At 34.3% G+C, this 27,574-nt stretch overlaps 1 protein-coding gene across 2 annotated transcripts in view; it reads left to right on the top strand.

Moving 5' to 3' along the window:
- The first annotated feature begins 1,389 nt into the window (after positions 1–1,389).
- Positions 1,390–27,574, top strand: part of LOC125072049 (fatty acid synthase-like) — a 33,189-nt gene continuing 7,004 nt past the window's right edge. The window contains exons 1-31 of one of the 2 annotated variants that reach the window (XM_047682529.1): positions 1,390–1,495; positions 1,665–1,817; positions 2,145–2,337; positions 4,378–4,498; positions 5,624–5,827; positions 6,374–6,490; positions 7,053–7,216; positions 8,008–8,150; positions 8,761–8,964; positions 10,754–10,943; positions 11,545–11,704; positions 11,900–12,069; positions 12,568–12,719; positions 13,023–13,204; positions 13,959–14,078; positions 15,063–15,172; positions 15,497–15,687; positions 16,380–16,549; positions 17,969–18,232; positions 18,505–18,625; positions 19,025–19,285; positions 19,512–19,955; positions 21,823–21,993; positions 22,665–22,795; positions 23,117–23,267; positions 24,045–24,216; positions 24,621–24,733; positions 25,015–25,176; positions 26,022–26,150; positions 26,408–26,487; positions 27,080–27,235. In XM_047682529.1, coding sequence (XP_047538485.1) covers positions 1,665–1,817; positions 2,145–2,337; positions 4,378–4,498; positions 5,624–5,827; positions 6,374–6,490; positions 7,053–7,216; positions 8,008–8,150; positions 8,761–8,964; positions 10,754–10,943; positions 11,545–11,704; positions 11,900–12,069; positions 12,568–12,719; positions 13,023–13,204; positions 13,959–14,078; positions 15,063–15,172; positions 15,497–15,687; positions 16,380–16,549; positions 17,969–18,232; positions 18,505–18,625; positions 19,025–19,285; positions 19,512–19,955; positions 21,823–21,993; positions 22,665–22,795; positions 23,117–23,267; positions 24,045–24,216; positions 24,621–24,733; positions 25,015–25,176; positions 26,022–26,150; positions 26,408–26,487; positions 27,080–27,235 — 5,099 coding nt within the window. In that variant the 5' untranslated portion in view covers positions 1,390–1,495. Of the gene's footprint in view, positions 1,496–1,664; positions 1,818–2,144; positions 2,338–4,364; positions 4,499–5,623; positions 5,828–6,373; positions 6,491–7,052; positions 7,217–8,007; positions 8,151–8,760; positions 8,965–10,753; positions 10,944–11,544; positions 11,705–11,899; positions 12,070–12,567; positions 12,720–13,022; positions 13,205–13,958; positions 14,079–15,062; positions 15,173–15,496; positions 15,688–16,379; positions 16,550–17,968; positions 18,233–18,504; positions 18,626–19,024; positions 19,286–19,511; positions 19,956–21,822; positions 21,994–22,664; positions 22,796–23,116; positions 23,268–24,044; positions 24,217–24,620; positions 24,734–25,014; positions 25,177–26,021; positions 26,151–26,407; positions 26,488–27,079; positions 27,236–27,574 lie in introns of those variants that run through there. The other variant, XM_047682531.1, reaches the window with a different exon arrangement.

Raw genomic sequence — 27,574 nt, forward strand, 5'->3', positions numbered from 1 at the left:
AAAATATCCTTTATTCGATTGGAATTTACTATAATGTGTGTGTTGTCTATTATATTATATACATTTTCACATTAGCAGCCTGTAAATTTCCCACTGCTGAGCTAATGCCTCCTCTCCCTTTGAGGAGAAGGTTTGGAGGATATTCCACCACGCTGCTCCAATGCCGGTCGGTGAAAAACACATGTGGCAGAATTTCGTTGAAATTAGACACATGCAGGTTTCCTTGCGATGTTTTCCTTCACCGCCGAGCAAGAGATGAATTATAAACACAAGAACATGAAAATGTAGTGGGCCAGCCTTGATTTGAACCCAAAATCATCGGTTAAGATGTACGTTCGTTCTAACCACTCACCATCTTAGATCGACGTTTACATTCAAGATTTCCCGCGCACCACGTTTGCGACGAATCGCTAATTTACAACATTATCTTTATTCTTTTGTAATAGATTCAGTGATTTATGTGTCTTTGTTCATATGATTTATTAACGCATCGATATTGATGACTATTGTGAATATATCTGTGTAATCGATTTGTTTAATTAAAAACTTACTAAATTTTTGGATCGTTCATATATAAAATCGTTTGAATATAAGCCCACTTATTTTGAATAAACCTGACATTGCCAACAAAATGTCTACATATAGATTCAACTGGCAAATGCTGCTAGCTTTGGTTTTCACTATTTTTGTTTTTATTTTGATTTGTTTATACTAATTTAAGTTATCGATGTCAATAATTCTTATTTGGACAGAGTCTTGTGTTTATCAAAAGACGACTAGATCTACTTCTATCTAGTTTTCGATCGGTTAATCAGAAATAGGTACGTTTTTATAATATTAGATGTTTGTTTGAATACTGCGTAATAATAAGACGCCTAGTGTCGAATACTTAATTATAAAAAACAACACATTGCAAATTATATGCAAAAATGGTTGTTTGATGTATAAATTATACTAATATAAGGATTTCAGTTGTTTGCAGATTTGCAAGTAACTGCTAGTCCAATATATGTGGAATTTTCATGTTTAGTATGTAGATCCAAATATGGACCTAACATAGTAAAAATAATTTTAAGGACTATACCGACGTGACGTAACGTGAAGTTTTGGAGATTTTTTTTCGGTCTAAGCGCTTGTGAAATCAACTGAACTGCAAAGTGATAACCACCGTCCATGGCCATCTGCAACGAGGGGACGTCCAGGTGCGTTGCCGGCCTTCAGAACCAGTAGCTTCAGAACTATTAAGAGATATTTGTCATGTAGACAAAAAATGAAGCTAAAATCTACGGAATACAATAATTATTATATTTTTAAAATAATGATTCACTCAAGCGTAAGCCATAGTGCCATCATTTGCAAGTCTAGGTCAGGAAATGATCCCAGTGGTCATTGTTCTATATAACTAGTGTTTATATATTGCACCGGACAGTATTTTCTTTTACAATACAAATTACATATTTGTTTATCAGAAACAATAGAGACTCGACAAATAAAGGTGTGTGTTTACACTTTGAATTTTTAAAACGTTTTTAAAATCGGATTAAATCCGCAATCTTTTACGGAGGAATTGCAATAATAACTGCACTATTTACTTCTTTAATTTAACTCGGCTGATAAAATATTGCCAATGTACGTATAAAATTATTAATAAAATATTTCACTAGATGAAACCAGCATTCGTCTCAGAGGACAGGCTGACGTCGGGCCACCGGCTGTCTCATCCAAAGCCTGGAGAGGAGGTCCTCATCACCGGCATCTCCGGCAGATTCCCTGATTCGGACTCCGTTGTACACTTGCAAGAAAATTTGTTTAATAAGGTAGAGTTGTATAATTTTAATTATAAGATAGCTCTTAAACTTAATTTAAAGATAGTATGCCCTTGGTGGTAGGTACCATCCACTCTTTAGATATTCTACCACCAGCAGCACCCACTGTTGTTGTGTTTCTATTCGTAGAGTGTGTGAGCCAGTGTAACAACAAGCACAAGGGACATAACATCTTAGTTCCCAAGGTCCCTTTTTTGATATAGGTGAGTAAATCGGCCACCGTATGCACCACCACCCATAGACATTAGCACTGTTAGAAATATTAACCATTCAATACTTCGCCACGATTAGGTACCACCAAGATTTGATTGTTCTCAGGTGGACCTCGTTTCTGGGGACAGTCGTCGTTGGAAGCTGTCTCACCCTGAAATACCACAGCGTACTGGAAAAATCAACAATGTCAAAAAATTCGACGCATCCTTCTTCGGCGTGCACTTCAAGCAGGCGCACACAATGGACCCTATGTGTAGAATCCTTTTGGAGAAAACATATGAAGCTATATTTGACGCTGGTAAATATAATATGGCATTCGACTTTAATTTGGACTTTTCTTTATAACTCAAGGGTCTGTCTACGGGTTTGTTATAATTAACTTTAATCGTCTTTAGGGGATGCTAATTAAACCTTTAATGGATCTCGTATAAGTACTATTAAAAACCTTTTTTTATGGTATGGTTGGCGTATGAGCATATGGGCGACCTGATGGTAAGTGGTCCGCCCATCTACAAATGCACTGTATACAATACTAACCATTCATTCAGTGATGTAAGATCACCAACCTTGGGAACTAAGATGTTATCTCCCTTGTGCCTGTGATTACACTGGCTCACTCACTCTTCTAACCGGAATACAACAATACAGAGTACTGTTATTTGGCGGTAGAATACCTAATGATTATTTACTTATTGAAATCTATACTTACTAAGAAGTGCATAAAGTCGTTAAACGTCTGTTAGTGCGGCTGTTAGATGGTTAATGTACTAGCCCCACCCGGCTTCGAACAGGTTCAATTTATTAATGAAGTAAATCATCTGGTATAAATATATTTCATACTCTGTATAGGAATTACATAAAGAAGTGCCTCGTCTAAACGTGTAATACGGAATCTGTAATCTGTGAAAAAAAATCAATTTTACGATATTGCATCATCATTAATCTATGTTAATGTTTATTATTCATCAATAATTTCAAGAATAGTTTTACTCATTATTAATACTTCACTACAGATGGCCACTATTTTTTTCGATAATTTAATGTTACTCTTACGAGCCGAGATGGCCCAGTGGTTAGAACACAAATTAAGCACATGAAAATTCAGGCACCACTGATTTTTCAAGTGCTTCATTCTGCCACATGTGTATTCCGCCAACCCGTATTGGAGCAGCGTGGTGGAATATGCTCCAAACCTTCTCCTTAAAGGGACAGGAGGCTTTTATCCCAGCAGTGGGACATTTACGGGCTGCTAATGTAAAAAAAAATGTTACTCTTTGCCATCCTTTTTCTTTGTTTAAATATCGAAATCTGCTAAAAAAAAAGTATATTATTTTATCTATAGACATTTAATGGCGCGATTGTAATCATTACTTCGAAAAGCTACAATACGAATAATAATACAACCTCCTGTTCCTTCCCAATAGGATTAATTTATTTGATCCGTGAATTCGGAGCTCTTAGATTAAATTCGCGGTGGTCATTGGAGACGACGGTTTCCGGAGTGACTTCATCCGCCATTTTGTTTCACTCAGCCTTTTAACTAATTGAATGAGGTGAGGTTTAATGGGAGGCTGAAGTAATTAATACGTTTTATGGATGATATTTAATTAATTTCTTGAATTTTATATTTGAATATTGCAAAGAATTTATATATGTATTAAATTATTATTTTTATCGAATAAATGTAACAAATTAAATGGACAGCGAGTTTATAAAATTGTGTTCAAAATTACTCAATTATTTACTCGATAAATAAAAAGATAGTTTTAATAATATTACAAATTTAATCTTTAACGTTTTAACTTAGTCAGAACTCAGAGTAAATGCAGGAAAACTCTTCATGAAAGATTTGTAAATCACTAAAATTTGTATAGAAACATTAGCGACGTCACATCTCACATCTATCTTTTATAGATATCCTAATTATTATAAATATCAGTAAATATTTTGTTATTGAAAAATTTAAACATTACGGTAACTACATTTTTATTTAATTCTCTTATCTATTAAATATTCATTTTGAACATTTTATGTAAATAAATACATTATACTTTGCAATTGGAAATAATGGTTTTAGCAAATATTACTAGACATTTAAATGAACTCGTGATAAAACGAATGTATATTGTTTATTTTATGTAATTGTTTTAATTGTAGAACCGTATTTAATCTTTATTTTACCAGTACGAAGCCATATCGTGTAGCTATTAGTATTAATATTTGACAAGGAAGTATACTCTTATTTTACAATACGGCTATTTTTGCAGCTCATATCATTACTCATAAGTAAACTTCAAAATAGATATATTTTTAGTATTGTTATAGTATTTATTTTCAGGTTTAAATCCAAACGAGCTGCGGAACACTAAGACTGGCGTGTTCATCGGTACTTGCTTCTCGGAATCTGAGAAGACGTGGTTGTATGATAATACCGAGATCAACCAGTTTGGTATATTGGGGTGAGTTTGTTTGAAACTATACGTATATTATAAATGCGAAAGTAACTCTGTCTGTCTGTTGTTCTTTAACGGCCAAACTACTGAATCGAATTTGATTAAATTTGGTTTTAAGCAAACATATATGTACTTCAAGGAAGGACATAATTTTTTATGCCTAACAGCTTACGCTTAGCAGCAACCGCGGGCGAAAACTAGTGTTGTCATATTGTAATAAGTTTTTGGACAGTGAAATTTTGACATTGAAATTGAAAAACAAGTGTCATTTTTATAGATATTTTAGTAGGACAGAGAATTCGATTTTGTTATCGAAGTGAAATTAAAATAATCGCAATCCACGTTATTTAAATAGGCTCTAACAAAAATTACGTTTCATTTTGTAATATTACAAGATTAAATTAAATTTAAAGCTACTACTGAATCGAATTATATATGCTATCGAGAAAACTGAACATCATCTAGAAAAACTTCATAGATCAGACATAATAGTAGTAGTATCGTAGTATTCTGATACAAGAATTAATTATTATCATTTTATTTTGATTTGATAAAATAAGGTCAATTATAATTATAACAAAATTCAAACAATTGAAATTTTGTTTTTTTTTTACTTGGTGGTAGGGCTTCGCGATAGCCTATCTGGGTAGGTGCCCTAGTAAATGAGCTCATGGCAGCAAGCTCACGACAGGCACAAGGATCATGACACCTTGGTTTCCGAGGCTTGTGACGTATTGGCGTTGTAAGGAGGGCTAATATTTATTACAGCGCCAATGTCTATTGGTTTTTCCAAATTGGTCCATTTATCGTCACGTGACCCAGTATATCGTCCATCTACTTGTCTTTTAAAAAAAAAGATCCGACTTTATTGTATAGATGTCCTTCATTATATTCTCTGATATAAGTGGAAAAAGTTTAAAAGAATTGCACAAGATTTTTTTATTTGAATAAAAAATAATAATGTACCGATTATATCTGTCTGTAATGGTGTCCGTGAAAGCAGCGTTACCCTGTTGAATTGCAATTTCGATGTTCTGAATGGAAAATATCAACCAGCCCTCCTGACACCAGTAGAGGCAATAAGTCAAGGTCTATATTTTAGAAATGTTAAAGAAAGAATATGATTTACAGCTGCTCCAAAGGGATGTTAGCAAACCGTATCTCCTCCTGGCTTGAAGTAACTGGACCTTCATATACCATCGACTCAGGTTGCTCCGGTTCTCTGTACGCCTTAGATCAGGCTTTCAAAGCTATACATGAGGGCCTTTGTGATACAGCTATTGTTGGAGGATCGAACTTGTGCCTTCATCCTTACGTATCTCTGCACTTTTATAGGTAAGGAATTAAATGTTTGATTTTGAAATATTTCTAAATGTCTGTCCATTTTTATTATAGCCTTCAAAATATTACTAACTGACGTTTTTCAATAGAAGCCCATTTAGAGATGAACCTCCCAAGCAGATTATTCAAATTTTTTATAAAATATGATGATTTAATTCCCTCGTTGATAAAATATAATAGTTTGAGGCACTTAAATTATTATAATTATTGTATACAGTAAAGCGGCGTGGTCGTGCTCGATTACAGTTTTAAAATAAAAATCAAATTTCTCACGATTAATTTTTTGCTTTTTTTGTTTTGACAATTCTCCGGTTCCGTCCAGAGTTTGAAATTTGTTAGTGTTAACACTACCGTTCCTCGAAAAGATCTTTATCTGGTCGTGTCACAGTTTCAAGTTATGAGAGCGAGAAAAGCAAGATAAAGCACCTCTGTTAGCACTCACCATTGTTTACACACACACATGGCATACGTTCTCACTGTGGCCGAAATGGATAGACATCACCTGATTTAAGCAGTACTAAATAGCAATGTTACTTTCAGATTGGGTGCATTATCAGCCGACGGAAGATGCAAGACATTCGACAACAGTGCCAACGGATACGTTCGTTCTGAAGCAATTGTTGTTTGCTTACTGCAGAGAGCCAAGGTTTCGAGGAGGTAATAAAATAATTTATTGTCAATTGATTATTGTTAAAATTGATAATAATTATCGCATAAGTAACGTTGTTTTTCGAATTTAATTCTATTATTCTTTATTTTTTTTTATAAATATAATTATTTGTTGATGATTGGAGCACAGAAAAGTGATGACCAATATCCTGAAAAGTATTTTATAGTCAGTGGTAGCGTTTTGTGCAAGTCCGTCTAATATGTACCACCCACTCATCAGATTTTCCACCGTCAAACAGTAATACTTAGTATTTTTATGTTCCGGTTTGAACGGTGAACCAGTAACTACAAGCACAAGGGGTAAATCATCTTAGATCCAAAAGGTGGTGGTGTATCGGCTATGCAAAGAATGACTTGTTTTCCTAACTAAATTATAAAAAAAAAACCTGTCTTCAAGTCAAAGTGTATGGAGATCGCTCACCACAACCATCAGGTTTCCACAACTGATTCTCCTGTTAAATATTGGAAAGCTTAATACATATGCAATTTTAAATTTATAAGTACAATGATATATTATACCATAATTACCTGATTAAAAAATTTATCTCAGGGTTTACGCTCAAGTGCTTTACACTAAAACTAACTGTGATGGCTACAAGGAACAGGGTATCACCTATCCATCATGTGACGCCCAGAAATTACTACTCAGAGAGTTTTATGAAGAATGTTCGGTTCCAACCAGTGACGTTGAGTTTATAGATGCACATGGAACAGGTATGTGGGTTTATGGGTGGTAAGGCTTTATGCAAGCCCGTCTGGGTAGGTACCACCTATTCATCAGATATTCTATCATCAAACAACAGTGCTCAGTATTGTTGTGTTTCGGTTTGAAACGTGAGTGAGTCAGTGTACTACAGGCATAAGGGTCATAACATCTTAGTTTCCAAGGTTGGTGGGGCATTGGCGATGTAAGGAATGATTAATATTTCTTACAGCGCTATTGTCTAAAACCGGTGATGATCACTTACCATCAGGTGGCCCATATGCTTGTCCGCCAACCTATATCGTAAAAAACAAGTTTTCATTTGAATCCAAAACACTTTCCATCCCTTACCCATCGTGAGCGGACGTGAATTCGAAAGGATAGAATAAGTTAACATAAAACTTTTATATAGTAATGCTTAAAATTATTGGATACGCGCGCCAGTAGGATTTTTTTCCGATAACTTCAACAATCGTCGTCATTCTCCAGCCAAATTTACACAAAACCTAATGAATGACTCCATTCATTGGTGAAAATCATGATTATTTACAGATAGATAGTCAGATGCCGCGAGGAGACATTATTTTTGTATTATCATCACTATAAGTCTGGTTTTACTGTCGATTCATCAATTAGTTATTATTATTACATAGTTTCTCGGCATAAACTCTCTACTCATACATAAGTTTCTGATATCTAATTAAATATTTAGATATATACAAGTATACTACTTTTTAATAAATTGTCATAATCGTATATATTTTGATGAATACAATTTGATAAAGTACTTTTATCCCAAAAGGTACGAAAGCCGGAGATCCTGTAGAACTTACATCACTTGGAGAAATCTTCTGTACTGACCGATCTGAACCTCTCATGATAGGATCTATTAAGACTAATTTAGGACACGGTGAACCTACTGCGGGTCTTTGTTCTCTTGCGAAGGTAAGAATTGATGTTGATGACATACAAGTTTATACTTTTGTTTCCAATTATTTATTTTTTTAAAATAAATGTCTCACTTATATTAACTAGCAGTATTTAAAAAAGTAAAAATATATAACGGTGAAATAACCCTCGGTCATTCTCTTGAACAAACTATTGAAATCTTGAAAGTTCCATCGTTGTTTGCGTATATCTTCTAGTAACTTCTAGTATTATTAAATTCTTTATTTATATTTACATAAATTTATTAGCAGTATTATTAAAATCATCATATAATATATGTTTATAAGAAAATATATCACAAGTACAGCATTCAGGCATTTGTTAAATTTAATTAACCTTGTAAATTTATAAATCTAAAATGATCACTGATCCGCAAGATGTATCGATAATTGATTTAGCAAATAGTTACTAAATTATATAAATGTGCTAAGATCACAGTGGACACTTGGTTTTATATCTATTGTGATTCGTTCGTTTCGTTTAATCACACCAGTGAAGGGTGAATGGTGAAATACTGTTACTACTAATAGCAAAATCTCATTTTACATTAACATTTTTAATTAATTATAATTGTAGGTAATAATCTGATGCTACCATATCGTTTCAGCTCTGCATCGCCTATACAACAGGATATATTGCACCAAATCTAAATTATAAAGTTCCACGAGAAGAGGCTTCATTCCTCGTGGAGGGAAAACTCAAGGTGGTGACGGAAAAGCAGCCCTGGGTCAGAGGAATGTTTGGTATTAACAGTTTCGGCTTTGGGGGTGCCAACGCTCACATCTTACTTAAAAAATTTGCGAGATCAAAGGTTAGTAAGCTCCTTAAAAGTATACTATTTTTAAGTATAATTTTTTTTTCTTATTTGACACAAATTATATATGACCAGTAGTTATTATTCTTATAACTTATAACGTCTTCAAGCATTTGTAAACGTAATGAGAACAAGTGTGACTGTTGCTATACATACATATATGAAGAGTCAATATCGCAATGGTTTACGGTCCGCATAGCGATGTCGATATGCGATAGTCACAGGATCGATTCTCTTGTGCTTGATTTAATTTAACTGATTCTTGGACCATTGTCGTCCCCACTCCTAACTCAAGTGATAAGCCTCAAAGGAGGGGTAAATAGGAATATTAGTAATTCCTTAAATAATTGGGCATTTTTTCTGATAAAAAAAGTATTAATTTTGCTCTTATTTCAACCAAGGTCTAAGTTTATTGGTTACAAATTACAATTTATTTATTAGAGGATACCGCCAAATAGCAATACATATTATAGCTGTGTTTCGAAAGGCAAGTGAGCCAGTGTAACTGCAGGCACAAGGGACATAACACCTTATTTTGATCTTTAGCCATCCATGGTAACTGAAGTTTTGTAATCCAATACGACATCTCCGGAGCCTTTAAATTTTTCCACGTTTACGTTACATTGCCCGCATCGTCGAAGACTTCGATCCATAGAGGAATTTTGACAAATAAAAAACGACTCGACAAGTTCTTTCTTGGTGATATTAGAAAATTCTAGATTCTGCCAAACATATGTTAATTTGCTAATAGCAACTTTGGACTCATGTATTTTAATCCTGTTAATATACAATTAAAATACAATTTATTCGAACACTTTTTACACGTCGATTGTAATTGTACAAATTAGTGAATTCTTCGTCTCTTTATTACCTTGATAAACCTAATGACGTCAATTCACTGCTGTCCAAAGTATAGAGTCGTCTGTCAAACCAACATCTAAACGCATTTTCTTGGCTGAGAATATTGTTTTAAATATACTTCAATCTACTGCACAGCTAGGGCTTCAATCAGGATTGTCGAGTAAATTGGTAATGGTTATCAGAGATAATGAACTCACTGTAGTAGATATTCTAAAAGTAATTAAATATTTTTAAACTAAAAATATCTTAAACTTAAACTTTTATAATTGTGTGTTAGTTGATATACGGTAGGGTTAAACACTTAAATTAAGGAAGAAAGAAATCTTAGTAATAAAATAGATACTGCGCGACTTCCTCATCTGAATAAGATTATCGAAATAAAGGACAATCTCTTGTCTCCTATACAGGTAGACAGTAGTTATAGAATAGAAATACTGTAATATTTAGTTTATATTTTTTTCAAATTGCGATTGCTTAGAAATCTGAAACAAGATGTCTTATCGCTATTTTTTTTCATCAATACACAAAGTTCTCCCACGATCTTAACGCTGCATCTGCTCTGGCTATAAAACATGGACGATATCGACTTGAACATATCGAGTTCAATCTCATCCTTCTAATTTAGAATTTGATTTACAATTTTAAAAAATGCTGTCCATCATGCGTGAAAGAAAGCGGAAAGAGGCTGAAGAAATTACTTGTATACTATCTTATAACCTTATTTTATTAAGAACTAAAACTTATTAAGCAGTTGTCGTCCGCAACTTGCGTTCAAGGGTCCGTCGTAAGGATATAGTTATAAAAACCCTATGACTTTTCTTGGAGCTTGCGTCATAAAAATTTCATCAAATTTAATTCAGCGGTTTGGCCAAGAAGAGTTAAGTGAAAGAGCAAGTTTTCATTAATTTACGCCTTTCAAAACCAGGTTAACAATGGAATACCATCAGATGATTTACCTAGATTGATCTGTGTATCGGGTCGCACTGAATCGGCCGTGGCTAAGATCCTAGATGACCTCGAGTCGAGGACTGTTGACGCTGAACTTGTTAGACTTTTACACGCGATACACGATGAAAATATTAAAGGCCACGGTGTAAGAGGGTATACTTTGTTGGGTAAGAATTTCATAGAGAACGTTTATCATTTTAGAAAATATAAAATTTGCTTTATTAGGCCGAGGCCTTAAGAGCCGAGATGGCCCAGTGGTTAGAACGCGTGCATCTTAACTGATGATTTCGGGTTCAAACCCAGGCAGGCACCACTGAAATTTCATGTGCTTAATTTGTGTTTATAATTCATCTCGTGCTCGGCGGTGAAGGAAAACATCGTGAGGAAACCTGCATGTGTCTAATTTCGACGAAATTCTGCCACATGTGTATTCCGCCAACCCGCATTGGAGCAGCGTGGTGGAATATGCTCCAAACCTTCTCCTCAAAGGGAGAGGAGGCCTTTATCCCAGCAGTGGAACATTTACGGGCTGCTAATGCTAAAAAAATGCTAATGCTTTATTAGGTAAAAATAATACTGGATATAAATATTGTTTTTTCTTAATTAAAAAAATGTTATTATTTTTTACTTTTTCATAAACATATCTTCTTCTTAAATTCTTGTAAATTTGTATAAAGAACGTATTTAATTCAAGGTTTAGAATATATCTAGATAATTTTATCCTAGATTCAAAACTTTTAATACAATTATATAAAATTTCATACCCAGAGTCCTCACCAACAAAGAGCATTTCACTAGCTCGAAACATTCAAAACTTCTCCGGTGTCCGGCGTCCAGTGTGGTTTGTATACTCGGGTGCGGGATCTGAATGGGCAGGAATGGCTACACAACTCATGAGGATTCCAGTATTCGCTGATGCTATTGAAAAGTAAGGACACAAATTATATATGTATATATAACCACAAGTTATTATTGTTAAAACTTATTACATCATCAAGCATATGTGAATGCAATTACAGCAAGCGTGACTGTTACTATTATACAGATTTTGGAAATCGTAGCAAAAATTCATTCACTTCAACTTTAAAAATTTAGCTCAACAAGTTTTTTTAATAAACCCCAGGTGCCACAAAAAACTGGAATCTAAAGGCATTGATTTAATCAAGCTCATTACGGATTCAGACACAAAGATATGCGACAAGATCATCAACTCCTTCATCGGTACCGCCGCCCTTCAGATCGGTCTCACGGATGTCCTCAAAGCTGTTGGGACTGAACCAGACTTCATCATTGGTAACAATTTTTCCATTTGTAGAGAGCTAATAAATTAGGATGAGTGTTATCAGAAATATTAGCATTACTTTTAGTACCAAGACACTCATATTGTATGTGTATATAGTCACATCAATTAAATGGATGGTGCTAGTCCATACTAATCCTTCTATAATATCCTGAATAAATTATTTTATGGAATATCGTATTCGCGGATTCATTCAATTTTTTTGCCTTGTCTGGTCATTAAATGTATACCTGAAGACAGATGACCTCATTTTTCTTAAAAACCATGTAAAGATGCTAGCTGTCGTGTTCGCTTAGATGGACGATGGAAGTATGCTGTTCGCTCTCTTTTCTACTCTGTTTAAAAATCTATTATCTGTGTGTTTGGTAATAATAAAAAGCACAACATTAAGTAAAAATTACAAATATTCAAATTAAATTCAAAATATTTCCATCATTAATGCTGTGTCATTAACTAGAGCATTCAATGAAATTCCTTTATGTCCATTTTAGGTCACGGTTTGGGTGAATTAGGTTGCGCATACGCAGGTGGCTCTTTCACGACAGAACAGATGATTATCTTTGCATACAGTGAAGGTCTGGTATCTGTTGAGACACCGTTTATCAAGAGTTCCAAGATTGATTTGATTGCTGGGTACAACGATGTAAGTTTATAAATCGTATTTAGTTCCTATTAAATATATATTTTCGTTTATAGATTTTCTAATAACTAACAACTATAACACAAAATTGCTTAACTAAAACGGATTTGTACTTTGTAAAATGTGTAAGATAACATCAAATATTTTAAATGAACAAACGTTCGTCTTCTACGATAACTTGAATTCAACACATTATTTGCACCCTCACCAGAGCGCTAATGCAACATACTTGTAGAAGCAAGCGTATTTAAATAATTATTTATACTATAAGACCAAGTGTGTAAATATATTATATTATTTTATTAGAGTCAACTGCTTTTCGAGAAGAAGGTTCAATTAATTCCTGAAACTGCGATCATTATAGAAATTGGTCCAAATAGCCTCCTTCAGAAAATTTTACGTCGCTCTGTCAAGAAGGATTTCATCAATGTTTCTCTAACTAAGAGGAATCATGACAACGTACAGGTTCTCTTGACGGCACTGGGCAAGTAAGTAATTTTTTTAGCCATGTTTTAAATCGTTCGGCAGAATTTAAAAGCGTAGGACTTTTATAGCTGCAGCCTTATAAATATCTACTTGAGAAGCCGGTCCTTTAAATAAAATCGAGGGTATGACCATTGTGGATCTCATTTGATTAATTAACTTCCTTCAGACTAGCATTAGCAGCCCGTATATGTCCCACTGCTGGGATAAAGGCCTCCTCTCCCTTTGACAAGAAGGTTTGGAACCCGCATTGGAGCATATTCCACCACGCTGCTCCAATGCGGGTTGGCGGAATACACATGTGGCAGAATTTCGTTGAAATTAGACACATGCAGGTTTCCTCACGATGTTTTCCTTCACTGCCGAGCACGAGATGAATTATAAACACAAATTAAGCACATGAAATTTCAGAGGTGCCTGCCTGGGTTTGAACCCGAAATCATCGGTTAAGATGCACGCGTTCTAGCCACTGGGCCATCTCGGCTTTTCCTTCAGACTATCAATATTAAATTAGGGATAAAGTCGCAGTTTCAGACAAATCTTCCTAAAGTTAAAACAGCATAATATAATTGGAAATTGTGCTAAGAATAAATAACTGTTACTGCTCCAATAATTTTAAACTTATCAATAAGCTTACCGACTGTTTGTGTCAAATCTATTTTGATTCATTTAATTTACACACAGAATACAATACACATTCTGTTAAAAAAAATTAAAAATAATTATAATTATGAGTGAAATATACTTAATTCTTTTCAGATTGTATGAGGCCGGTCTGAACCCACACCACGCCAACATTTACCCGAGCATAAAGTTTCCTGTGTCGCAAGGCACTCCGATGCTATCACACCTTGTCGAGTGGGACCATAGCGAGGACTGGTGAGTTTAAATAAAACATACAATCATTTACGCACATATTAAAACTGTAAATTTCGCACTACTGGGCTAAGGACTCCTCTCCCTTTTGAGGAGAAGGTTTGGAGCATATTCCACAACACTGCTGCAATGCGGGTTGGTGGAATGCACATGTGGCAGTATTTTGTTGAAATCAAACACATGCAGGTTTCCTTACGATGTTTTCCTTCAACCAATCGCACCCGTGCGAAGCCGGGGCGAGTTGCTAGTCTATAACTAAACTTTAAATGGATATCATTATAAATATTATAATATGTTAATTCAAATTAAATAATTGTTACTGTAGTTATATCGTTAAATTTTTTTTAAATATAAATGGTATTATCGCGCTGCATCACTTTTAGTTCCGCCATTAAGGCACAGAATATATCATTATTATTGGTAGAGAAGACGCGAAGGAGATTGATCGATGCAGTTTAGATTGCGGAATCACCTAAAGTAACTAGATTAAATGTCTACGTTCTAAGACGGCATGTCACGTCACGTTATAACATTTATGCCTACTGGCAAGGTACTGATCAGTTGTCATATAATCTGATATGATCTAGTGTCTCTATGACCTCTTAGTTCATAGTCAAAGTCAAAGTCAAAATTTTTTATTCAATATTAGAAGTGTTTACACTTGCTTATTGATTGTCAAAAATCTACCACCGGTTCGGAATTTAACACCTCGGACCTGAGATGAACCGGCGAAAGAAACTCAGCGGGATATTTTTTTTTTGTTTTTTGTTACGTGCTTAATTCGTGTTTACAATATATCGCGTGGTGAAACGAAACGTCGGAAGTGAATCATTTGTTAGACAAGCGTTTGGATATTTACCGAAACTTCACTTTATTAAGATTGAGATTCAGAACTCAGAACAGGTAAAGATTTTTATTGTTATTTAAGCCATGTAGGTCTAAAAGGTTGCATATGGTCGAATTATTTAATTTTTTTTTGGACTTTAGGTACGTCATGTCATACAAAGCACAAGATAAAATGAATTCCAATGAAAGGACTGTGAAAATGTCCATTACAAATGAAAACTACGATTATATGGTCGGGCACGTCGTTGATGGTAAGATTTAATTGTTTTCTAATATTGCTATACGAGTTTGTACTGATTCAAGTATTATGTTAGTTCTATTTATATTTTAAGAGTTCATAGTAGTAGATAAAAATTCATAAATGAAATCAAAATATCCTTCGTTAAAATCAGTGCATCCTAGTCTGGCAAGTCTATCTATATTAGGTCAGTATGACAACATCATAGCAAAAAATATAGTATATTTCATTGAATGACATATATTTTTGTATATTTATTTTAATGATAAGAATTTGAATCTTTTTAAGTAACCCTTAACCATATCAACGGTCTATTATGTTTAAATTTCCATCATAGGTCGTAACTTGTACCCTGCAACTGGTTATATTGTTATGGTATGGGAGACCCTCGGTATGATGATGGGAGAGCTGTTCACGGAAGTGTCCGTAGTGTTCGAAGACATTCGATTCCAAAGAGCAACTAACATTCCCAAAAAAGGAGACATAGAGTTCATTGTGATGATTCAGAGCGGCAGTGGACACTTTGAGGTTATTTTATCTTCGTATAATTATTTTGGCTTTAGTTTTAGAATTTTTGAAGAGTTGCTTGAATAATGTCCACAATATTTCTTTAAATGATAGCGTAATGATGGATATTGGCCACCACTGCCCATGCGCCAATCGCCAATACGCCACCAACCTTGGGAACTGACATGTTATGTACCTTGTGCCTGTAGTTTCATTGGCTCTAATCAAAATCTTCTTACTAAGTATTACTGTTTGGCGAAGAATATATGATGCGGGTTGTACCTCCCCAGACGGACTTGCCCAAAGCCCTAGTAAAATTACACATTCAGATAGTTCATTTGTTTTTATAATTGTAAATAGAGAAACACTACAAATAAAAAATTGTAATGATTATAAAATTTAATATTATAATAATTGCAATTTACCTGGTGGTATGGCTTTGGCCTGCTTGGGTAGGTTCAACCCACTCATCAGATATTCTATCATCAAACAACAGTACTCAGTATTGTTGTGTTCCGATTTGAAGGGTGAGTCAGTGCAACTACAGGCACAAGGGACATAACATCAGTTCCAAAGGTTGGTGGCGCATTGGCGATGTAAGAAATTGTTAATACTTCTCACAGCGCCACTATCTATGGGCGGTGGTGACCTCTTACCATCATGTAGCCCATATGCTCGTCTGCCATCATATGCCATAATAAAATTTCAAACAGGTTGTTGAGAGTGGAACATCCATAGTGACCGGACGCATATTTGCAAAGAAGAACGTTGGACAGGATTACCGTGTGCTTCCAGTTGAGCCGGAAGCTACTGGACCCAATGCTAAGCATCTACTGACAAAGGAATTCTACAAGGAGTTACGTCTAAGAGGCTACCAGTACAGGTAATGTTCGATTATCAGATTAAATTCCAAATGATGAGTGTTTACCATTACAGTTAGGTACTTGGTTACTATGATTTATTTATGTCACGGAAATATTCGTATCTTCGGAAATCCGAAGGCGTTACGGTATTGTCTGTAATAAAGCTATTACAGCATAAATTGTGTTGTTGAATAATTGTCCAAATTATTCTTTTAATACTATAAATTTTCAAAGTTTTATTGAGTAACAAAATAAATATTCGGAAATTGAATTATTAGCAACAAGTCAGAATTTGATATGACTTGAACACCAAATAATTGAGACATTACGTCATCATCTATCATTGTTACAACTAACCTTCATAATATAATAATATCCTGATTAAATTCTAATCATGATTTTTTATTAGAGAAGACTTATTTTGGTGCGTTATGACAAAATTATGAGAGGGATTTTTTATGAAGCTCGCACACAGGTTGACGTGAAAACTATGATGCAGTTGCTCGCTAAGCCGCCAATTAAGAGTCAAGTCGCTCTAATTGACAACTTTACACCTCACCTTATTTTATAACGCTTAGTTGAAATTGTGAATGTTCAAAGTTGTGAGAGAGTGTTATAGTAGAGGAGAAAAAGAAGAAATGATATTCGCCAAATAATAACAATTATTATTATATCATATTTCAAAGGGATGTTTTAATTAAAAACTATTTTTGTAATAAAGTCGACGAAGTAGAACTTCTCACGAGCATACATATTGTACGTGCACCGTTACTTTATTTAGTTACGTTATTATTGGAGTATTGATTTGACTAAAAGGAATATCAGGATATGAAGATCATTTCCGAACGTCATATTGTTTTACCAAATAAATCGTTAATATCAAAAAATGCGGCCAGAACAAATTAAACTCCGATTAGATTTCCTCCATTCATTCCAAATATAATTATTCACGGTACGAGTTAATTTCAAAATTATTATTGTGTATTTTGGGCTAATTACGTAAATAACATTCTGTTAACCATTTCCAAGTATTACGAACTATGGCATAACAAGGCGAATTAATTTATATGATTTGGACGTTTATTATGTGTAAACAAATACATTATGTTTGATTTTTTACTTTGTAGATATTAACTTTTTAATTTAATACATTTTATCCCTAAACATTTTGTAGCTTCTTAACATATGGAAGGAATCATTGACTATTTTAGTTTGTTTTACTTAAATGTATACGTATGTTATTAGTATAGTTATTTTTGACAGAGGTAATGCATATCCGTCGAGCTAATTCAAGCACTGTACTCGTACAGCTGATTTAGAGTGAGATATATCAATGAAAAACGCCCGACTTACGCAAATAATGATAAAATAGTAAAATTTAATTGTTTAAATTTTATGCAAGCTCGCTCAATTTTATTGGAAGCTCTCCTCATTTACAGAGGCCTATTCCGAGGCGTAATCGGATGTAACGTGGAATTCACGCGTGGTCGACTGGCCTGGAACGACAACTGGGTCACCTTCATAGATTGCATGATGCAGATGAGAATCATCGGTGAAGATACCCGAAGGCTTTACGTGCCTACTAGAATTGAGAAGCTGTGCATAGATTCTGATATGCACTATGACGCTATATCCAAAATGAACACAGATTCTGCTAACCAATCGTTTGAGATTAAGGTTTATCCGTATGCTGATGTTATCAGGTAAACTTGTGAAACACTAACAAGTACATATTATAAATATTATTCAGAGGGTAAGTTTTCATATATCTATGCATATCATGAAAAATCAGAGGAACGAATAGAACATATTATAAAAAGTAAAAAAATATACTTTACAAAATATTGCGCCTTTAAAAAGATTTACCTTCTTCGCGTGACGTTGGCCGACTGTAAATACTTGGTTGATTTTTGTGACTTGAAGTAAAACATTAGTCTTATTGTGAACGATCTTTCATTAACTTTCTTTTTGCTAGGGCCGGTGGAGTGGAAATTCGAGGCTTTCATGCAACACCTATTTCAAGAAGAATCCCTCATAGCGTACCAGTTTTAGAAAGAAACATATTCATCCCCAATATGGGAAAGTCTACGATGAAGGTGCAACTAATAATAAAATATTCTAAAAATTCCAAAATACTATCAACGAATTAATCATAAGCATAGGTCGATATCATAAAATAAATTTGCAGTGTGGATCTATTCTGTGAGAACAAGCTCGACATGACTGTGTTTCAGAACATGATCGTGAAATGTGAGACATAAAAATCACACGCGGCATTGAATGTAATGATTATAACATTTGAAACGCTTATCAAATTACTATATCAACTTAAGTCGGTGTTCGTAATTTTAAGAGTGAGATACGAAGTGAGTTCTCATAGACAATGTTGCTCTTGTGTCGTGAAGCTAAGTACTAAATTATAAGATGTATAAGAAGATAAGGATCAGTAAAGTCTTTAGCGAAAATACTGATAACAGATTAAAATATATTTACAGATAGAAGATATTCTCAGAAGCAACATTCAGCTCATAATTGAAAACATGCATACATACAAAGTTAAAATTAGTGAAATTGTTGACGATGAATATAATAGTATTATTGGACTTGAACCTATTCGGAACAAAGTAGCGGATGTCGTATGCGATCTGCCATTGGTTCAAGCTGACATCTCGGTTATATCTGAGAAAAAATTAAAGGTTATTCGAGGAAATGATAATCTAATACTTATTGGTACTAATGTTCTTCAGAGACCTGATGTAAGTAATATTGACTTACATAAGTATTACAATATAAATGTTAGCTCTTTCAACATTGACAAATTATATTATAAGTCATTTTTTTGTGTAGAAGACATATTAACGTCTAATAACCATATAAATTCGTTCTGTGTAAAGCTTGTTACATAATACTAGTCAGAATTTGAAAATTACCTATTAAGAACAAAATAATATACTTAAAAAAATACTGAACTATCATGTACAGGTACTCAATAGCGCGTCAAAGGCTGTCCATGACGCAGGGTTTATCATAAGCCGAGAAAAAAACCTAATAAATCCAAAAGACTTCTCAGATGTATACGATATCATTACCATGCAATATACTGGCTTGGAGTGGATAGTGCTATTTCGTAAACGTGTTGACGCAAAAGCGACTAAATTCATTAAAGTCATTTCATCCGATCAAACGTTTGCTTGGATAGACAAAGTTAAGGAAGGACTTAAAGATGGAGAAAAAGTTGTGTTATATAGTCAAGACGAGGAAATAAATGGACTTTTGGGTTTGATCAACTGTCTGAGAAAAGAACCTGGTGGTGGAATATTTCATGGTCTATTGATAGCCGATTCTTCTGCACCTCCATTCGATCCAGAATTAGCATTGTATAAAAAGCAGTTGAAAATGGATTTAGCAGTAAATGTTTATCAGGAAGTAAGTGCATGTAATATAAAATATTTTTTATTTTGTTTTATGATATCGGTAGCTGGACGGGCAAATGGGCCACCTGATGGTAACTTACATCACCAATGCGCCACCAATCTTGGGAACCAAGATCTTACGTCCCTTGCGCCTGTAGTTACACTGGCTCACTCACCCTTCAAATCGGAACACAACATTACTGAGTACTGATGTTTGGCGGTAGAATATCTGATGAGTTGGTGGTACCTACCAAGAAATATAATAAAAAAAATCTAGAACAACTAATATTTATTTATTAGAAATCAATCTTTTCGAAGTCAATATATTAAAATAATAGCTAACATTAACCGACAGGCCTATTTTACTTTTATTATATATTTATAAGTAAGAAGTTAACATCGAGCTGACATGACCGAGTGGTAAGAACATGATAACTTTAATCAAACATTGGAAGTTCAAACCAGCGCAGGATCTAAATTAAACGTTCGGCGATAAAGGTAAATCCTGAGAAAAATTTCCGAATGTCATGTGCTTGAGAAGAGATAAAACAGTAGGAAATTTACAATCTATTTATTTATTATTTTTAATATATTATATAAAAAAAAAAACATGTAAAGCAATAAGATTTTAAATTAACATGCTTATTTTTATTACTAACAGTATTTAAAACGGGATATTTACCATGTTTTTTATTTTTATTTGGTGGAGCTCGATATTTCGTCATTATCTACGAATGTCTTGTTCACGAGACTGACGTTTGCGGGTAGATGTTGACGGCATTAGAAGTGTCCATAGTGTACTACCTCCTTTCTCGTACGTTTCAAAGTCAAAGTCAAAGTCAAAAATCTTTATTCAATATAGAATTTGCTGCGTAAACACTGGTTACCACTACCACTGTCACTTTCACCCCTACTATTTGTTTTATTTGCACTCAAAACTCGATCCCGTGTTTTACAAACGAAACTCACCGTATCGATTCGCGATTTTTTTATATTATTATTCAAGGGTTTACATAACTTTATCACTGAATTCCATACTTTCGACAGTTGGAACCCATCTTCCCTATTGAAATTACTATATTTAGTAATTTCTATTGAAATTACTATATTTAGTAATTTCAATGGCTTCTTGTACCAGTCGGGGTATGTCATGGCGTTCTGTCGCGAGTATCTGAGCATTATGAAACTCGATACAATGGTTCGGCCCGGCTTCCAGAAGATGTTCCGCGATGGCTGATTTCTTGGTATCATTGTTTTTTACCGCCTTGATATGTTCGTTGATACGACAAGATACCGTACGCTTCGTCCGTCCAACATAGGGTTTACCACAACTACAATCGATTTTGTAAACTCCGGGTTTTTCCAGGGGAAAGCTATCTTTAGATGAACGTAACATTTACCCTATCTTCTTGAAAGGAGTGTAGATAGTCTTCACCGCATATTTGCTCAGGACTCTAGCTATCTTATGTGTCACTCCTTTAACATATGGCATAAATGCTGGTTGTCTTTCAACCTTGTACTGCCGCAGTAACTTATGATCTCGTGTAGCTGTGTTTCCCACTTTATATCCATTCCGCTGTAGGACCTTTTTAACGTGTGCTATCTCAGATTGTATGTGGTCTTCATCACAAAGGTCGTATGCGCGTTTGGTCAATGATGTTACTACAGCGTTTAAGTGTCGAGGATGGTGGTGTGAGTTAGCATGAAGATATCGGTCGGTATGCGTTGTTTTCCTGTAGAAAGTATTGCTTACAGAGCCGTCCAAAGAAAATTAAAAACATGGTAAATATCCCGTTTTAAATACTGTTAGTAATGTAAAGCAATGTTGTAAAGTTAAGAAGTTGCAGAAAATTTAAGTGAACAAATATTTTTATACTTAGAATCAATGGGGTACGTATCGTCACATACTTTTGGATAACGTTAATGCGGTGCAGGCCTACCATGCTCTAGTGAACACCCTCAGTATTGGAGACCTGTCTTCAATCAGCTGGCTGGAGGGACCAATCAGAGAGAATTCTGTTTTCAGTAACCCAGAAAACTATATCATCCATGTAAGTGATACCATAGTCTTCAGGTAGTGTAAGTGGCTTTGAGCGCTCATCTAAGACAGCCGGGTGCTAGTCACTGCTAGTCACATCAGGCCTAAAAAATTCGTCAGGCCTTAAGCATTAATCAAATACTTTAAATTCCCACTACTTATTGCGGCTGCAAGCTTGAAATTCTCATAATCGGAAAAATAGGATCATAGCAAAAAATCCTATAACGATAGCCAAGGACCTGATAATTTAATTCTAAGAAAGGTTTTCACGGAAACTTTGAAGAGTCACACGGGATTTATAGGTATACTTTATTTTTTGTATACGAAGTCAGACCGAGCAGCTAGTAAAATAATAAAATAAAATCTATCGAATATATTGCATATAATCCAATCACTCGATAGATCCTGACATAAGACCACAGAGATGTTTAATTTGGCAGATTAGTATAATTTAGTGACCTAATTCCAAATATTCTTAGTTTGCGATCTTGAGCAATTGCCTCCAGCTACGCCATCTAGGAAAAACGGTACCTTAATTAGAACTCTCCTTGACCTTTCGTAGAGAAAGACCTCTTTTACGTATTTAATGACTGGACTAATTACAAGAACTAAAATGGCTAACTGTAGCTTGATTACATTTATATTATTAAAAAATGTATTTTAATGAATTTAACGTCAATGCAGATATACTGTGCTGCTCTAAATTTCCGTGACGTGATTATCGCAATGGGCCGCGTGACAGTCGACGCCATTGCGAGAGGCAGACTCGAGCAAGAGTACGTGCAAGGGTTTGAGATCGTCGGCAGAACATACAAGTAAGTTCTTCGGTATTGTTTATGATTATCAAAGACATTGTGACGACGCCTACCAAACACTATTACCTATTACCATTTTCTTGGTAAGCATAAACTAGATGATGATCATCATGATGTTTCTTCATCCAGGATTGGCTCCAGACGCAAAAGCTCTTTAACAATCAACAGCATATGAAATTTTGTACACAACTTAAATTTTCCTAATGTATTTGACTACAAAAACTGAGTGGTCCTTGTCGGAATTTTAACCCGTTACCCACAGTTAAGAATCAACGATCTATGTCGACTTATGTGACCTTAAATTAAAATATCCTTGTTTAGTGGTACACGAGTTATGAGCCTTGTAAAGAACAGCGGATTGGCGAACATGGTGGTAGGAGATAGAACGCTCTGTTGGGGCATCCCTGATGAGTGGACCTTCGAGGAAGCTGCCACTGTGCCAGTGGCTTACACAACTGTATACTATGCCTTGGTATGTAAGTCTTTACCTAGGTTGTTACTTAAGATCTCTTCACTCATAAAGGAGCGCAAAACCGCGTTAAATTATCGACGTTCATTTGTATAACAATATGACTAATAGTGCGTGAGATGGTTAATATAAGAGCAAAAACAGAAAAAAAAACTAGATTATATTATGATTGTATTAAGTTTTTAAAGTGGAGAAGCGCGCCTTCGTGAATGAATTGGTCCTTAATCGTGAACGAGTTATGGTCACCATTACTTTTGAGCGTCTGTATATAGCTCGTTTTTAATTTTAAAAATAGATAACTCAACTCAAAGTATGGGTTACCATCCCATTTTATTATATTTGTAGTGCCATAATTCAACTATTTCCTTAACTAATGTTAAAAAATCATTTTAAATTTAGGCCAAGTTAAGATTATGTAGATTATTTTTATTAGAAAGAATATCATCCAGGAAGGATGATATTAACTTTTCGATACATGGTGTTATAAGCTTCCTTTTAATGATAAAGGTAAGATGATCGGTAAATGGGTCATCCAATAGTATTTGTTCACAAACGTTTTTACTTCTTACATACTTACATCGTCAATGCGCCATCAACCTTGACACCAAGATGTTATTTCCCTAGTGCATATAGTTACACTAGCTTACTCACCCTTCAAATAGAAAAATAACAATTAAGGATTACTGTTCCGCGATAGAATATCTGATGAGTGAGTGGTATCTAAGCGGACAGGCTTGCACAAAGCCCTTTCACCAAGTAATATAATTGTTTTTTTACCAGGTGATGGTAGGCCAGATTCAAAGAGGAGAATCGATTTTAATCCACGCTGGTTCTGGTGGTGTTGGTCAAGCTGCTATCAACGTTGCTCTTTCCTTCGGTTGCGAAGTGTTCACCACCGTCGGTAGTCAGGAGAAACGGCTCTTCATCAAGAAACTTTACCCACAGCTTAAAGGTAATATGAAAATCAATTTGAAAATTCTTACATTCAACTGTTTTGGTTTTAAAAAACGTTACAGCAATAATTTTAACAAAAAAATCATACATTGTTCGTTATCAGTTTTCCGGTATTCTATGAGAAGCAACTCGAATCTCACCGCACAACTCAAACGTGAAATGTCCGAATGAGATATGTGACGTTGAGTAAAATAATAATAAAATTTATAGAATAAATATGGAAATGGCGTATCATTGTAAGTCGTCAATGTTTCACGAGTGAGATACGAAGTGAATTCTTATAGAATCGCATTGCAGCTAACTTGAAAAGACATAATAATTGGAAAACTCAATATAAAAATATTTAAGGAATATATTTTTTTGTTGAGAACTCACTTTAACCAAGTAACAATTGCTTCACAGACAATCATATTGGGAATTCTCGCGACACTTCCTTTGAAGACATGATAAGAAAAGAAACGAATGGGCAGGGAGTGGATTTGGTTCTTAATTCTCTTTCAGATGAGAGATTACAGGTGTTTTGAAACATTTATTTGTTATTTATACACTAGGATTATCGTATACCAAACAACCTTAGAATTATAGGTATAAAAAAGAAATATATATATATATATATATATCATAGATATTTCACTTAATATGTAATTCTATTTAGAATACATGAACGTTTTATTTTAGATAAGATTTTTCTACAGAATAAACCAATAAATTACTTCAGGTTTGATTTGGGGTTTGAATCCAGGGTCTTGAGATCAGCGACCTTATATGTAGCCACTAAGCTTTATTAATGCTTTAGGCCTCAATACGATGCCTTGGCTGTCGCGGCCGCTTCCTTGAAATTGGAAAGTTCGACATCAACAACAACGAGCCCATTGGCATACACTACTTCCAGAACGAGATCTCCTTCCACGGAATAATGTTGGACTACGTCCTCAACCAAGGCTTTGAATTTAGAAAGGTTGTATATTATTGTAATTTTAATATGTTTTTTTTTTCTATTAATTATATGCGAGCCACCCAAATTATCGGAAACTAAACAATCACAAGATATTTTTAGATAAATCACAGAACAAACAAATACCCTTTTGTGATTTTTTGTCTGTATCACATATGGTACCTAAGAAGTTTTATTACCACAAAGCGGTACCTCTTGCAAAGTTGTATTGCTCGATAACAGCAAAACCTGTTTTACAGAATTGAACGAACAGTTAATTTCAAATAGTTTCGTTTATAAAAAACATTACTCAAAGACTTATTAAAATAGTACTATAATTTTGGAATTGGAGCATCCAATTTTGAATTTAGCAAAACTTAGCTATCTTCTTAATGATAAGATATTCAAAAGTTTAAATAAATGTTTATTACTCAATCGTGTCAGAACGGCATAACAGATCCGAACGAAATTTGACTCAGAGATAGATTATAATCGGGTAAAGCTTATAGATCACATTCGTCCCAGAAAAAATATAACGCATGAAGAATTACGGAGCAATGAATAATATTATATTATTAATTAATTTCACATAAATCCAACCAGATAGATATAATTATTTTTATAAATAATAAGGAACGTCTGGGATTATTGTAAATCAGAAATCAATGTTAAGCATTGGAAATATATTCGTAATTAGTAATGAAATGGCACTTTAACTTCAATGTTTTTTTCTTAAATTACAAATTCGAATTTTTATTTCCCAATTTTAATATGATTGTATCCATTATCTGAATTAAAAATATTGCTAACTGTTTTTGAATTTCGAATATAAGTCCAGGTCTGAATTATTTGCATAACATTTCGTTCAGAATCTCCAAGATCTGCTATTATCTGGTATCCAAAGTGGCGTTGTCCGTCCGCTGACGCACTGCACCTTCGAGAAGCATCAAATCGAGACCGCATTCAGGTACATGGCCGCTGGAAAGCATATTGGAAAGGTGATTACTAAAATTTATTTTAAACCAATAACCAACTCTTACATCGCCAATGCGCCACTAACCTTGGGATGATGATGAAGACCCCTTGTACCTGTGACAATTATACTAAGTATTGATGATGTGCGGCAGAATATGTAATGAGTGAATGGCACCTACCCAGATATTCTGGGACTTGCTGGGACTTACTCAAAATTGCATTAACAAGAAAACAGTGAACCCTATTTTCGAAAAGTACTTAATTTACTAAAATGTTTTAGGTGATCATTAAAATTCGTGATGAGGAACAAAACGGTCGTGCTACAAAACCACAGAATATATCAATTGAAGCTGTTCCTAGGTACGAAACTTACGATTAATACATATATAGTAATAAATTAATTTTGTTAATTATATCCAAAGAGATATAACGAGTGACAATTAAACGAGAATTAGTATTTATTCTTTATAAGCGAAACTTGAGGCGCATTTGCTTGCGTTTATTTTATTATTCAAATCCAATGCGGGTTGATGTCACGATGGCTGATTATCAACGAGTTGATGCAAATCACGAAAGTTAAAGTTCCAATGAGAATATCCATTACATAATACTTTTTCAGTTATGAATTTCCTAGAAATCGTTTCACGATTTACGGCTACGTTTTAGAAGCTAATCTTTTTGCGATTTTAAGAAACGGTCTTTCGTTTTGTCGTCTTAACCGTAACTGTCTTTTACTCATTTGTTTTTAGCCCCATGAAATAACAATTAATTAATATTAGTGACTTAAATTGAGTAAAAAAAAAAATTTTTTTGTATAATAATATTTTAAATATTTTAAATTACACGCATTATTTCTCAGAGGTTTGTTCTTCAGAGCATATAAATATTATCATTGACCAAAATTCGAACTGGTGGATCCATAAAATCTTGACTAGATTGCTTTATTCTCTAGGTACATGTGTCATGAAGATTTAGTATACATTCTGGTGGGAGGTCTCGGAGGTTTCGGTCTGGAGCTTGCAGACTGGCTTATAGTGAGAGGAGCCAGGAAAGTGTTGCTCACATCCAGGAGAGGAGTCAGTAATGGTTACCAGTCATCGCGTATGAGGCATGTATTTAGATGGAAAACAGAAAAGAATAATTGGATTTTCTTTCCATCATATAAAAATCGCCACTTTTTCCTATTTTGACGAAATGAAAAATAAATAATTTAATGCAATATAAGAGCGCGGAGCTCACTTAATACCAAATGATAATTTACTTATCTGTTTTCCTGTGCTAATTGCAAAAGATTTTTCGTATATTAAAAGAGTTTTTTTTTTTTTAAAAAAACCTTGGCCTGGTTTATGTTATACTAGGGTATATACTATACGCACCCTACACGGCCTCGCACGGGCGCAATGCTGATACTAAATATACAACGGAATGAGTTTACATACAACTTTCC

The sequence above is a fragment of the Vanessa atalanta genome, chromosome 20 (genome assembly GCF_905147765.1).
Source record: "Vanessa atalanta chromosome 20, ilVanAtal1.2, whole genome shotgun sequence".
NCBI classification, from domain to species: domain Eukaryota; kingdom Metazoa; phylum Arthropoda; class Insecta; order Lepidoptera; family Nymphalidae; genus Vanessa; species Vanessa atalanta.